Below are 15,694 nucleotides of genomic sequence, written 5' to 3'. Positions count from 1 at the left end.
TCTTAAATCTGAAATAAAATCAGTGCCATTAGAGATATTTCCTTTATAACTTAAGGGAAATTTTTCAGGGTATCATAATTGCACTGAATAACCCTTCTTCCAAATTGACACTTTGAATAACTGTTATACTTTGTCCTTCTCTAGTGTCTTTCAAATAAAGAACTTGAGATTCTTAATAGTATTAAATCATTCTCATTAAGAACCTGGTTAAGGTAAGTAGATGACAAGTATGTTCCCATATTTTTACTGGAGAATGGAAACACAAAATTTATTGTGTCTAAAGATGAGAAAATTCATTAAAGACTATTCCAAAGACTTGTGAATTCCTTTTTAAACTAAATTTAATCAAGACTGTCTTGATTTCATTTTCGTTACATAGTAGAGGTCAGTTTCTAGATAATAAATATTCACACCAATCCTAAACTTAAGTCTAATAATTCAGGTTTAAAATAAAAAGAAGCATTCATGCAATTTATATTCTACAATTAAAACCACTAATTAGAAATTTTAAAGTAATGTAGAAATGTTACTACCTTCAGCAGTTACAAATTAAAAACTGGAATCACCATTGATTATCATTCTTTTTATTTTTATTTATTTTTATTTTTTTTATTTTTTGCAAGGCAATGGGATTAAGTGGCTTGCCCAAGGCCACACAGCTATTATTAAGTGTCTAATTATTAAGTGTCTGAGGCCAGATTTGAACTCAAGTACTCCTGACTCCAGGGCTGATGGTCTATCCACTGCGCCACCTAGCCGCCCCTGATTATCATTCTTTTTAAACTAGGCCTTTTATATCTTAAATCAGACATTGAAATTGCCTACCTTTCCTAAAACAACCCCAACTTACTTGTGACAATAGCCTGCTTTATAATTTTTTGGGCTGAGGTCTCTAGGAAGGAGGAATGAGATAGGGATTTGTAGGTACTGCAATAAAAAGAAAGCAAAGGCAGGCAAGCCACTTGTCCTCCCCTATATTGACTCCCTAATGCTGTCTCACATTAAGAAGGTAGTTTTATTTAAAGAAAGGATTTTAATATACAGAAAGACATTCAATAATAGAAATATTTAAGAATTTTTTTTAATAAAAGTTTTAATGAATACTGGCAGTTGTTGAATCAGTATTGATTTGCAGTAATGATTTGACAACATGATATGGTGAAAAGCAGACAGAACCAATCGAAAGACTTACATTTAAATTTCAATTCCCATTTACTAACCTTGGACAAGACACTTCACATCCAGGAATCTCAAGTTTCCTTGTTGGCAAATTGGGGATAATATTCGCATTGTCTACTTCACAGGAGTGTTGTAAAGAATAGTGACATAATGTTTGTAAGGGATTTTTTATGGTACAGTATGAAATTGAATGATTACTGTTCTTATGGGTAATTTTATGTACACCCATGTTAAAATTTTTACCTATTATAGTAGTAGTCCAATGCTTAATTATTTATTATCTTCTATAAATAATAATCCATTTACTTCCAGGCATTCTAAAAAGATATGCAATGTGATAATTATAAGTTGCAGAGAAAGTAGATATTTTAAATGGGATTTTTTCACTTAAAACTTTCACTGTGTTGGGCAGTTCTATAATAACTGGAAGTTTTGGAATATCTGTGATCAGTCTTCATATATTTCTTTTTAGGAATTTTGAAAATTAAAAAGGAAAAACCATTCTTTTAACTGACTTTTTTCCCTCTTAAAATTGGTCTCAAACTGTTTTCTTTCCTTTTAGGGGCTTCACAAAGGTCAGAGTTCACATTTGGCAGGTCCTAATAGTGAACGACCTCTCTCTTCCACTGGGCCTTCCCAGCATCTCCAGGCAGCTGGCACTGGTATACAAAATCAGAATGGACATTCTACCATGCCTAGCAATTCAGTAACACAGGGGGCTGCTCTCAATCACCTCTCCTCTCACACTGCTACCTCAGGTGGACAACAAGGCATTACCTTAACCAAAGAGAGCAAGCCTTCAGGAAACACATCAATAGTGCCTGAAACAAGCAGGCATTCTGGAGAGACACTTAACAGCACTGCCGGTATAGAAGGACTTCCTAATCATGTCCATCAGGTGACGGCAGATGCTGCTCCCAGCCCTAGCCATGGAGATTCTAAGTCACCAGGTTTACTTAGTTCAGACAATCCTCAGCTCTCTGCCTTGTTGATGGGAAAAGCCAATAACAATGTGGGTACTGGAACCTGTGACAAAGTCAATAACATTCATCCAGCTGTTCATACAAAGACTGAGAATTCTGTTGCCTCTTCACCATCCTCAGCCATTTCGACAGCAACACCTTCTCCAAAATCTACCGAACAGACTACCACAAACAGTGTTACCAGCCTTAACAGCCCTCATAGTGGACTACATGCAGTTAATGGAGAGGGATTGGAGGACTCTCAGAGCCCCATGAAAACAGACCTGCCTCTAATTAGCCACAAACCTAGTCCTCAAATCATACCATCAATGTCTGTGTCCATATATCCCAGCTCAGCAGAAGTTCTAAAAGCATGCAGGTTAGTCTGGGGGAAAATTTATAACAAACTGAAAATTATTTGCTAATGGTCTAAATGAATTTCTCTTTCATAAATCCTGGTTTATCACAAACATAAAGATGAACTAATTAGGACATGACAAGTATGCTTAATTAAAAGAAATAAGTAATCAGCTAATTAATACAGTAGATTAACAGTTGCTTTTTTTGCACCCGGGATTTGTGTTTCTATTCTACTGTTTGTTTTTCTAAGGTAAGATTTCTATAAGCTACAAAATTCTAATGTCATTTTAGTTTAATGTCTTTCTCATGGTGATGGCTTTTCCAGACAGGCTCTACATGTCATGACATTTTCTTTCCCAGGATAAGAAGTGCTCAGATTTTCATTAGGCAGATCCTAGAATTCTGATGTTACTTGAATTTTTTTTCCTATGGGCTCTGTAATTTAAAGCTAGGAGAGGAACCTTACATTTCTCCTTCCTTCCTCAGTCACTTCATCTTTGAAATGGAATAACTAAAGACCAGTTAAATTGTAATCTACTTAGTCACACAGCAACTTCACACTAAGATTAGACCATAGAAAAATATTTAAGAGGAAAGAACAGAATTATTGAGACTGGAGAGATTTTAATTGCCTGCTAGTGTGAGTACAGTCACTTTCTTCTGCTATCAAATTATTTGTGGATACAAAAATACCAAGAAAGATTGATGTGTTTTTTCACCAACCATCCTATCCCCATTTTCCCCAAAACAGGTGAAACTATTTTTGTGTTCCTGTAGAACTCAGAGGAAAAATACAATAAAGTACATTGTTTAATCTAAATATAGGAAGAGACGGTTTTAGAAGAAATGGAATTCTTTCTAATTTTCTGATTCCCATATGCATCATTTCCTACCCCAATTATTCATAAAGAACTAGCAGACATGTATGTGTTGTATAAGCACTTCCATTGATTTTGATGAGAAATTACTTACTAAAATTAGATCCAGGAATGATATTTTGCTACATGTAATTTAAGTTTTGAGATATATTGTGATCACTTCTAGTCAAATCTTTTCAGTTGTTAGCAGAGAAAAATGAAATTTTATTTACATATAATATTTAATTTTTTTGTTGGGGAACTATGGGGTGACTTGTTCAAGGTCACATAGTATCAAGTGTCTGAGAATGAATTTGTATTCATATCCTCCTAACTCCAAGGCTGGTGCTTATGTCCACCATGCCACCATTCTTACAAGAACCTAGGGTGGACTAGATGGTATTATTTTCTCTGTTTTTCAAATTGGGAAACTGAGACTGAAAGAAATCAAATGACTTGTGTGGCATCACAGTAAATATCTGAGGCAGGGGTCAGAACTTTCTGACAGCAAATTCTATCTAGGTGTCATAATGACTTTTTTTTCCCTCTTCATTTGTTTGCTGAATAATCCTTTAGGATTTAATGTGTAATGTCTGTCCAGCTTGTTCTCTTTTCTACCATCTCTGTATCCCTGTCCCTCTTTCACTGCTGATATGTTTCTGCCACTACTGCTATTGAAATAGATACTTCACTGCTCCTCCAGGCTGGCAAATGAAAGAAGATATGGCAAAAAAGCATCTGTAAAGTTACATGGCATTATATTAGTTAACTAGGGAAATCAAGGACTCTGTCATTGCTCTCAAAGAAATTTACATGTAGACTAAACTAACCAGCAGTCTCAGGGTATAGATCCTGGTTAGCTATGTTTCCCAATGCATAAAAATGGTCTTCTATCTCATCCTTAAGAGGTTTATATAAATGTTTAGCTCAGTGAATTGTTAAGCATATTCTTCCATTCTATTTTTAGGTTTTAATCTCCACATTTAATTTAGAAGTAATCTCTTATCTCACAGGCTATATTTTATAACTAAATTTTGTTTTTAGGATTTTTCAATATTCTAAACATTATTTACCTTTTTATATGATTTATGTCTTATTTAAAATTAAGAATCCTTTAGTTTTAGGAACTTAATATACTGTACTCATACTATAAATCTTAGCTACCTCATATCCTTTTTGGAGATAGAAAAAATATGGGAATGTTTGTATCTTCAATACTGAACATTTTCCTAAATGAGAAAAATGAAATTTTAACTCTAAACATTATTTTAGAGATAATATTCCTTAATTTCATAGATAGAAAAAAATGATAGGCAAACAAAATAAATGAATCAGAATAAACAAGTGTTTTTTCAAGTATTTACTGGCATTGTCCTAGGTGCTCCAGATAGAAATACAGAAGTTAGTTTACACCCTTAAGGATCTTGTATTCTTGAATTGGGAGGGAGAAGATAAAATATATTTACAGTTAGGTAAATACAAGACATATATAAAATAAATACATAATTAAGGATAAAATGGGAGAGTCACTCATCACAGGAAACCATGAGAGGCTTGATGGAAAAAAGAAATCAAGCTCAAATATAGAGAGTGTCTAAGGATGCTAGGAGAAGAGGTGAGGAAATATGACATCCCCCTGAGTGTCAACGGCAACTATGCATGATTCTAATATGTGATCAGTCTGGAAATATAGGTAGGGTCACATAATAAGTTTACATTTTGTTGGAGAGACAGTGCAGAGCCACTGCAGTTTCTTGAGCAGCATGGGGACTTGATCAGATGGGCACTTTAGAAATAGTTGTAATGAATAGAAAACAATCGGGCTATCGTGATAGTCTGAGGAGAGTTTAAGAGCATCTGGACAGTATTTTAATGTGAGTAGAGAGAAAGAAGGGGAGATTGGCCAAATAATTGAAAATGAGTAAAGGAAGACCTAAGAATTGTTCCCAGAATGAAAGCTAGGGTGGCTATGTATCCTTGACAGAAAATTAATGGGTTCTGCATAGAAGACATCCTAGGTGGGGGTTATCAAACAAGCTATTGGAAATAATAAGACTTGAGGCTCAGGAGAGAGAAAAGGAAAAGGAGTCCAGACCATGACCATAAGCACACCTGTGAGGTAAGATATGCAAAGCAGAAAGAGAAGGATGTTGTTGAAGGAAAATCTTCTTTGATTTTCCCATTTCTTAGACAGTATGTGACACATGGTAAAACCCTTTGTGACTTTGTTGGTTTTCCAAGTTTACACAGTTCTTAAATGGGGTCAAATTCGAACTTAGGTTCTCCCTGACTCCAGTGACAGTGCTCTTTCCAGTGCACCACCTAGCTGCTCCCTAGATACAGTTTTAAAGATCTACACAGTGCTTTCCTCACACTATGAGTTAAGGATTATAAGCATTGTTATTCTTTATTTATAGATAAAGAAACTTAAACTCTGAAAGATTGTCTTTGTTACTATCACATATCTGTTAGATATCTGAATCATGATTTTAGACATTGTGCTTATACAATGATGTCTTCCTTTAATTCAAAGTTATAGATTACCTTCCTTCAGCTCTTCATTTTAAACAAAAAGTCATCCCCTAGGTTTGTGTGCTAAATGGAGAAAGCTGTGGTAAAGGTAATTAAACATAATACTTAATCCAAAAAGCATTTCTGTCTTGGCTTTAAATTTTTTTAACATAAATATGTCTGACCTAATAATAAAGTAAAAAGATATTAATTTAGATTTTACTCATTGAAAATTTTTTGATAATCTGAAAGTACCTTTTGAAGGTTGCCTTCTGCTCTATGAGGAAAAGGAGCCAATTTAATAGTGTATATATAATAAATAGGATAAAAATAAGAATGTACCTTAACATGAAAGAAGGTAACTTTAAAAACTATTTTGTTTACCTGCAAAGAAGAATTATGCTTATTATATACAGTAATGTTTTTAGGATCACATATTTTTCCTTATCTTGATTTATTAAGACAATTAAATCTGTAATATACAACTGTATCCCTGAATCTTGTCTTTACTTCTAGACAAAATTACAATGTTGTGTTTTTCTTACAAAATTATGTATTATCTAATTCTTTTACTAATTTTGCATTGACTTTTCCTTCAGTTAAGGCAAATTAGTCAGGCCTAAACAAAATAATAAAAATTATTTGACTCTGATAGTTAGTTGTGTAATATTCCTCTTATTTTTCTTCTTCCATTCCTCACTCCCCTCTCCCTTTCCTTCACAAACTACAAAATTACTTTTTTTTCCTACTCTGTGTTGAATATAGTATCACTCCTGTGGCTGATACTTAAGGTGTTAAAAGCTTTCTGTGGACTGTAGGTGCAAAAAAAAGAAAAGTTAACAGTTGGAGAGAACATTGGCTTCAGGATTTCCACTACTTGTTATAATGAATGTGACTAATCATGAAAGCAAAAATTGGTTGGGGGCAGCAACAGCTTTTATAATGAAAAGATCTGTCATAGTTCCTCCTCAATTCCTCTTCCAATCCCCTTTTCAGGAAAGATTAATGTTTATTAAGTCATTTTTATTTCTTTGTTTTAAGTATAGACCTATCTTTTAACCAAGATTAAAGGATGTTTAGTGACATTTCATTAATGCAGAAAACGTCAAAATGTATAATGAATCTACCTAGCCTTGATGGTGAGTCAAATTTAGACCTCAAGCTTTCATATGTATACACACACACACACACACACACACACACACACACACACACTTTTTCTTACTTAGCACTTCCCTCTTCTTCTCTCTATATTCATATCCATTTCCTATAAGATCTTCTTGTTCCTATTTCTGATATCGCATATATTTATTGCCTCTTTTCCAATTTTTCTCTGCCTTCTAAGATGATGCTTGATTGGATAAACACATTCTACTTTATATACAGGTTGAGAAAGAAGAACTTTTTCCCCTCCATCTCCCAGAGTATGCTAACATAGTATTTACTGTAGATATATACTTATTCTTTAATTTTTATAATTTTAACTTGGTATAAATTAAGAAAAATAATAGACAAAAGATCATTTTAGGGGAGAATAGTATAAAATCTCCCTTGGCCTTTATTTTCAAGAGTAGTGGTATATATAATTTGGCTGTTTAAAAATTCAAATCATACCTTGGATGGTAACCAGAGATGGTAGAGACCATGAAGTAAATGTAGATAGTAAAATGGTAAATTGTGCATTATTTTTCTTAAAGATGAAACTGTGTCTTCAATATAGTAAGAAGCCCACCCCTTTCAGGGGTGAAAAATGATGATAGCTGGAATTTTAAACTTTCACTTCTTAGATTTTCAAATTGATAACTATTGTTTCTTTTGAAGCATTGTGAATATCCTAAGAATGTTTCTAATCAGTAGTTTAATAATGCATTCCAAAGCCAAGTATATTGTTTTTCATTAATTATGTTGCCATTAAGCCTGTATCATCTACATCCTCTAATAATTTACCAGTAGTAAATAATGCATTGATAACTCTTTGCTGATAAATCTTTCCATCAAAAAGTGATGTTGTAGATAATTAGGAAGTTAGGTTGGGATATAATTGCATTATTTACACAGAATGTCCCTTTATCTTGACATTCCTGATCTATTTTACTGATAATGGCATCATAATGCTGTTCAGTGAAAGAATAAAAGTTGGGTTTTCTCTTTTCTGGATATAAATTGCAGTTCTATCAAATGTCTAAACCATTTTACTACAAAGTATCATGGATCTCCCTTATGTCTTTTCTTCCCTTTAAAACTATTCATATTCCATTATTCTTTGTGTATCTTTTCTGGGTTTTATGATATAAAATTGATTTTGGAAGAATTCTTTATTCTGTTTAAATTGTGGTATATCATATTTAAATATTTTATTTTTCTTCTGTCATAAGTAAACAGGTCAAATTTATTTTACAATATTTTTTTTCTTGAAAGTGATTTTTTTTTAACCTACAAAGGCATCTCTTGGTGAGAAACTTCTTCAACTCATACAGATTTACAGCTACTCTGAAATTTTGAAGTCACTGAAAACAATTTCGTTATTTCCAAATGCAAGTCAGCTCACAGTCCACTCTGGACCTCTTTGATGCTTTCTGTTTGTGAATTGTTTCCCAATTGTAATGTCATGTACAGACTGATGGACCTGCTTCATGAGTTGTTCATCTTACAACATTCATGGGTTGGCAAAGCTTTTTATATTTGACCCATATAACTGAGTGAAATGTGTGTGATTTCTATCAATTTATACATGGGAATACTGAAACTTGAGAGTTGTTATAATTATGTGTCCAGGAATACACTTAGTGGCTGATATAGAATTTGAGCTCAGGTCTTCTGACTGCAAGTCCAACCCTCTTCCATGCCATCTAGGTATTATTTGTAATTTCTTTTTTACTTTAGATATGATTGACTGAAGGGTTGACATAAAAATGTCTTGTGTGTGTGTGTTTACTTCTAGAATGGAGTGAGAAGCATGGGATGAATAGTAATATACATTTACTTTAGATAAAAAATTAATTGTTTTAGTCCTTAAGACTTAATTTTTTTTTTAATTTAAACCTGGGTTTTATTTAGAAAACTTAAAAAATAGCAAGTTCTTATCTTTAATTGCTTCAGTGGTTTGTAGTGCTGTTTTTAACTTAAAATATTTTGTTTCAGGTGTGGTATCTTCAGTTTAGTTCCGGGATACAAGTACACAATTTTCTTTAGCTATTATCAATTTATTTGATTCCTAATTATATTTAATCTTTATTTGTAATTTATATTCTTTATTATATCATTATTAAAAAGCAGCATAGTGAATAGAAAATCAATTTGGCTCTTTGCCCTAGGAGAAGCCAGTTTAACGCCCCAAGCAGTTCTCTTAATATCATTTGAAGAGCAATTTGCCAATCTGCATTGGTATGTGAAATTTTTACACTAAAATCCCCTAAACTAAAAAAATAAATAAATAAATAACAAGTCTGGCATAGAAAACTAACCATTTTTGGTCAAGTTCTTTGGTTTCTTAAATATAGGGAGCTCCCAGTATCAAAACCTCTCTAGCTGATTATCTGATAAAACCTGTATTCAAATTCTTCTAACAAATAAAACTGGATTTTGATCAAATCTGGGTTTATGCAAGGAGTGTTTTCACTCAGAAAATAACTTTTTTGCTCTGTTACCTTTAAATTAAATTGGGAGTATTTTTAACAGTGTTACATTCATCCCCCAATTTCAACATGATGCACAGTAAAAGAACTGTTCCCAATTGTAATTTAATAGCCCACTAATTCAGGCCTAAATTTTCATTCTGATATTTATTTTGGAACAGGCTTTATTTTCAAAGTTAATGAATTTCTTTCTATATCTGAGGAAAAATGACTGGTTGAAAAATACTATCTAATTTGCCTTATAAGGGGTATTATCACTCCACTCAAAAATCTTACTTTGTAATATGAATATAGTCACACAAAACAAATTCATAGCCTGGCTCTGCCTGAAAGTTTGTGTCCGTGTCTGTGTGTATCAATTGATGGACATTCATTTTGTTTTCCAATTACAGTACTTGAATTATTATAATTTTCTTTGTTTATATTGGTCCTTTCATTCCTACATTGATCTCTTTATAGTCTGATAGTCATATTGCTGAAATTGGGGGTATGATTTTACTTTCCAGAATGATAAAGAACTTTATCAACAACTTTATTCCCACATTCCCTCCAGCAATTGTCATTTTCCTTTTTTGTCATTTTGGCTAATCTCATGGATGTTAGATGAACAATCAGAATTGTTTTAATTTGCAGTTCTCCAGTTTGTACTTTGGAGCTATCTTCTCTCCTATGACCCTTTGCTTGTTTAATCAAGAATTCTTTCCCTATTCGTTGTTGTGGAAAGTATCCTTTCTTTGTTTGTCTAATTTTTTTCATGAATTAATTTTTTAATCTACATCTATTTGGATGTAGGTCTGACCTATGATGTTGATATCAGTCTTTTCTTCCCAGGCTTATTTATAGCTTTCCCAGAATTTTTTTTTTTATTTGAGCTATTGGGGTTTATCTTTTGAATAATAATGCATTTATGTTCCACTTAGAGCTATTCTCATGAACTTGAAGATTGTTATTTTATAGATTAGGTACTGTTTTGCCCTTTTCCCCTCCTCTATTTAGGCCTAGTTCCTCTAAATGAAATTAGCATATTGTCTAGCAGGTAAAGGAATCATTCTTTCTTTGGTTGCTTGATTGGGATGTCAATAAATCTGTAAATCAATTTAGATAACTTTTATGATTTTTGTATTATTGGCAGGGTCCAGTCATGAGCAATTAATATCTTTGCATTTTGTTTTAGTTTCTTTAAACATATCAAAATTAAGATTATTTATTAAATTGATGTCTATTCTGGAATTTTATACTTGATTGACCTAAAACTTATTGGTTTTGGAATTAAACTTTATTCATAATAAATGCTATATGGATTAAGAATTATAATGATTCTAACTTAAAAAATGTTTTCTGTTTTGAGTAAGAATATGTACAGCTGATTTCATGTTTTCTTTTTATTTTTAAGGAATCTTGGGAAAAATGGCTTGTCCAATAGTAGCATTTTATTGGATAAATGTCCACCTCCACAACCACCACCGTCACCATATCCTCCCTTGCCAAAAGACAAGTTGAATCCACCTACACCTAGTATTTATGTGAGTAGGAACTAACTTAGAAGTCAATCAATTCATTTTTCTTTGGTGCCATTTATACTTTATTGTTAACAAAATACTGTTTTCAAAGAAAATTGCTCCTAAACACTTGGGAAAATTGTAATAATTATTGGGAGACAGTCTCAATATACTGTATTTATTAGTTGGTTGGGGGTGGGGAATGCCGCTGTTAAGTAATTTTAGAAAACAACTGCTTTTCGTCTATGATAACTGTGGACTTTCCTTGTCTAGTTTTCCTTATTTCATTCTAACCATTTTTTTTCTCCCCATTCCTCAGAGCATTGTATGAGTAAGCAAATGCAGCAGATAAGTCATGGCCATATGCTTCACACTCTTCCCTAACTGCTTATTGCCCAGAGAATAATTGCTTAGCCTATATCAGGCAGGACCCCCTGCAGTATGAGATTGTCACCCTACCTTTCTAGACTTGTCTCATGTCACTTCACTCTTGACTCTGACTCTGCTTGCTACTTGTCCATATTTACCATTTTCTTGCCCCTAAGTGCTACTCTTGTTCAGTTTTGTGCTTAGATAGAACTGGAATCTCTGATGATCTAAATCCAAGTTCATTGTTCTAATTCGTAGGGAAAATCTCTGAAGTAGGTGCATATATTATTAGAATTTGCACTAAATGAAAGCTGTCCCAATGTTTCCTTTGGTACTCTATTCTATTTTTGATAAAATTTTAATATTTTCCTTATTCGTTTATCTAATCCTTTCTACTTAAGACAACAAACTTCACAGAGGAAGCGACTGGGTCTTTTTATTGCCCAGGTGCAATATTTTGCCTGTGATAAATGCTTAATAATACTTGCTGAATCGTGATTGATATTTTGCAGTACTTACCTTACAAGTGATTGCAAAGGTAGAGTAAGATACTAGCTAAGAAATATTTCTTAGGAGAGAGATAGCAAGTTAAGTATAAAGCAAAATATGGTAGATAGTAATAAGATCATGATTCATAATCAAGATTGGAGTTATACATAATTCATATTATAGAATTTGATATCTGAAAGTTGTAAAAAGATATGAAGGATAGGAAATTAGGTATGATCAGTGTCATACTAATTCTTTAGTTTCTCCTCAGAATAGGGTTGGTTTGTTTTTTTCAGTTTCAACATTCACTTACTAAGTACTTATTTTTTCAGAGCCCCATTCTTGGGACTGGAAAAGACAGATTAAATTAAAAACAACTACTGTCCCTCAAGGAACTTTCAACATAATAACATTCGACAACAACAACAATAATAATAATAAGTAATATTTATGTAGCACTTTAAGGTTCGCATAACATTTGGCAAATGTTATTTTTTTCCTCACAACAATTCTGGGAAGTAGAAGATATTATGAGTTGAGAAAACCCAGGGAGAGAAGTAACTTGCCTAGGGCCACATAATACTAAGTCTGAGGCTTGCTGATTCCATGCCCATCACTTTAGCCCCTGTACTTCTTCCTAGCTGCCTAACAGGCATGGACATAGAGAGTTCCAATGTAAAATGATCCAAAAGAACATCAGAATAATGCAACCAAATGTCATGGGGAGTCAGGAGAGACCTTAGTTTGAATCTTGAATCTAGCTCTTAGATAATTGTGTGTGCTTGAATAAATTATTTTATGTGTCTTACTCAGTCTCAATTTCTTCATCTACAAAATGGGGAAAATACTACCTCGGCTATATCCCTTATTACTGCTCTTTCCAATCCTCAATTTGTCATTCATTTATTTTTAGTATTCCTTTTATATTGCAAGTTCCAGATTTTTTTATATTGTAAGTTCCAGATTCTCTGCTTCCTTTTTACCCTTCCTCTGTTCATTGAGAGAAGTTATTTATATGAAATCTTGGAAAATGTATTTCCATATTAACCATAAGGCAATAAATACAGAATATTATGCTTCAGTTTACACTTAGAGTTTATCAGTTTTCTTTTTTTAGGTGAATGGCATTTTTTCATTGTGAGTCCTTTGGAATTAAATAGAAAATAGCCAAGATATTTTATACTTGATCATTGTTACAGCTTTACCATTACTGGACCTAATGATGTCCCAATTTTGCTGATTATTTTGCATTAGTTCATATCAGTCTTGCCACATTTTTCTGAAACCATGCACCTCATCATTTCACATGCCACAAATTGTTCGTCGATTATTCCCCAGTTGATGAACATCTCAATTTCCAAGTCTTTGCCACTACTAAAGGAGGTGCTAGAATTTTTTTTTGCACATATGGGTTTTTTTCCTTTGATTTCTTTGGGATACCAGTGGTATTGCTAAAACAAAGGGCATGCATAGTTTTATAGCCCTTTGGGAATCATTGGTCTACCCCTGTACTCCGCTGGTTCATTACTCCATTAGCAGTTCATTTTCATTCCTCATAGGTGTGAGGTTAGTAAATCAGAGTTGTTTTATGTTGCATTCCTCTATCAATAATGCAGAGCATTTTTTCATATGATTGCTGATTGCTTTGATTTTTTTTTTTTTTGAAAACAGAATAAACATATCCTTTAATCATTTATCAACTGAGGAATGGCTTTTATTTTTATAAATCTGACTCAGTTCCCTTTCTATCTTAAAAATTAATCCTTAATCAGAAACTTGTAAAATGTTTATTGTCTGTGGTCCTCTTTAGCAAAACATAGTTGTTTTTTTAATTAATAATTAGATTTAATTAATTAACTTTGAGATCATGATTATCACCTCTGCCATTTTTACTTCAGCTGAAGCATAAAAGATTCTGCTCTAACCCTTTGTTTTAATTCTGTATGTTTCTTTGTTTCAAGTGTGTTTCTGGTATATAACATTGTTTGGATTCTGGTTTTTAATCCATTCTGCTCTCCACTTCTGTTTTATGAATTAGTTCCTCTTGTTCATATTGGCAGTTATGATTATTATTTCCCTTAGTCCTGTATTCTTTTATCCTGACCCTGTTTTTGGTCTCTGCCTCCCATAATCCACCTTCCATTTTTTCATATACCTGTACCCTCTTAATATCTCTTTTCCCCATTCCCTATTGGGTAAGATAAATTTCTATACCTGAATGTGTGCATATATTTGTTTCTCCTTGAACGAATTCTGATTAGAGTGAGGTTCAAGCACTGCCTGCAACAACCTCCTATCCCCTTTTCTCCCCTTCATGATTAAAAACTTCCCTGCATAGCTCTTTAATGTGAATAAATTTTACCCATTCTCTCTCTCCTTCCTTTTCCCAGTGCATTCCTCTTTCTCACTTCTAAATAATTGTTTTGTTTGGGTTTTCATGAGGTTATCCCAACATATTCAACTCCAAACCCATACCCTCTAACTATGTGGATTTCATTTAAATCCCTAGTAATGATAATGTTCTCAGAGTTACATGTATCATCTTTACATATAGGAGTATAAACAGTTTAACTCTACTCTGTACCTTTTTGTCCTTCTTTTTGAGTCTTTTATTGGAATATCAAATACGCTCTTTTATTTAATCAGAAATACCCGGAAGTATGGGGATAAGCTTAGAGGCATTTCCAATAAGATAAAGGATGAAACAAAGGTGCCCATTATCACCACTACTATTCAGTATTGTATTAGAAGTGTTAGCTTCATCAATAAAAGAAGAAAAAAATTAAAGGAATTGGAATTGGGAAGGAAGAAACAGTACTCTCACTCTTTGCAGGTGACATGTTGGTTTACCTACAGAATCCTAATAAATCGTCTAAAAAACTACTGGAAACAATTAGCAATTTTATCAAAGTTTCAGGATATAAAATAAACCCCCATAAATCCACAGCACAGAAATCCCATTTAAAGTAACTTCAGACAATATAAAATACTTGGGAGTCTATCTGCCAAGGAAGATTCAGAAACTCTAAGAAGACAACTATAAAACACTTCTCAAATAAATAGAAAGATGTGCATACCCTTTGACCCAGCAATACCACTACTGGGTCTGTACCCTGAAGAGATTATGAAAAAGGGGGAAAACAGGTACAAAAATATTCATACCAGTTCGGTTTGTGTTGGCAAAGCACTGTAAATCGAGGAGATGTCCATAAATTGGAGGATGGCTGTGTGTGTGTGTGTGTGTGTGTGTGTGTGTGTGTGTGTGTGTGTGTTAGAACAATATTGTTCTATTAAAAACCAGGAGGGATGGAAATTCAGGGAAGCCTGGAGGGATTTGCATGAACTGATGCCAAGTGAGATGACCAGAACCAGAACATTGTGCACCCTAACGGTAACATGGGGTTTATAATCAATTTTAATGGACTTGCTCATTCCATCAGTGCAACAATTGGGGACAATTTTGGGGTATTTGTGATGGAGAATACCATCTGTATCCAGAGAAAGAACTGTGAAGTTTAAACAAAGACCAAAGACTATCACCTTTAATTCACAAAAAAAGTTATATTATGTATTATGTAAGTTTGTTATCTTTTATATTTTATTTTTTCCTTAATGATAAGATTTTTCTTTCAACACATTCAGTTTTGATCAAGGTATAGCATGGAAGCAATGTAAAGACTATCAGACTGCCTTCTGTGGGGGGGGGGGGTGAGGGGAAAATTGCAAAATTAAAAAAAAAGAAATGCAGGATGTTTCATTAAGTGTCTGTTTCCTAAAGGATTACTCTAATCCTAACTCCTTTGCCTTTCAGAATTTCATATTTCAGTCCCTTC

At 33.2% G+C, this 15,694-nt stretch overlaps 1 protein-coding gene across 9 annotated transcripts in view; it reads left to right on the top strand.

Annotated features, from left to right (window-relative positions):
• The window catches only part of KDM6A (lysine demethylase 6A), a 270,454-nt gene that overhangs the window by 212,442 nt on the left and 42,318 nt on the right, over positions 1–15,694 (top strand). For all 9 annotated transcript variants that reach the window (XR_012474018.1, XM_074214140.1, XM_074214139.1 and 6 more), the window contains 2 exons: positions 1,742–2,520; positions 10,898–11,027. Coding sequence is in view for 8 of the 9 variants with exons in the window: in XM_074214140.1 (XP_074070241.1) it covers positions 1,742–2,520; positions 10,898–11,027 (909 nt within the window). In the remaining variant the exon portion in view is untranslated. The remainder of the gene's footprint in view (positions 1–1,741; positions 2,521–10,897; positions 11,028–15,694) is intronic.

The sequence above is a fragment of the Macrotis lagotis genome, chromosome 1, assembly GCF_037893015.1.
Source record: "Macrotis lagotis isolate mMagLag1 chromosome 1, bilby.v1.9.chrom.fasta, whole genome shotgun sequence".
In the NCBI taxonomy this organism is placed as follows: Eukaryota; Metazoa; Chordata; class Mammalia; order Peramelemorphia; family Peramelidae; genus Macrotis; species Macrotis lagotis.
This window is presented reverse-complemented; position numbering and strand designations above follow the sequence as displayed.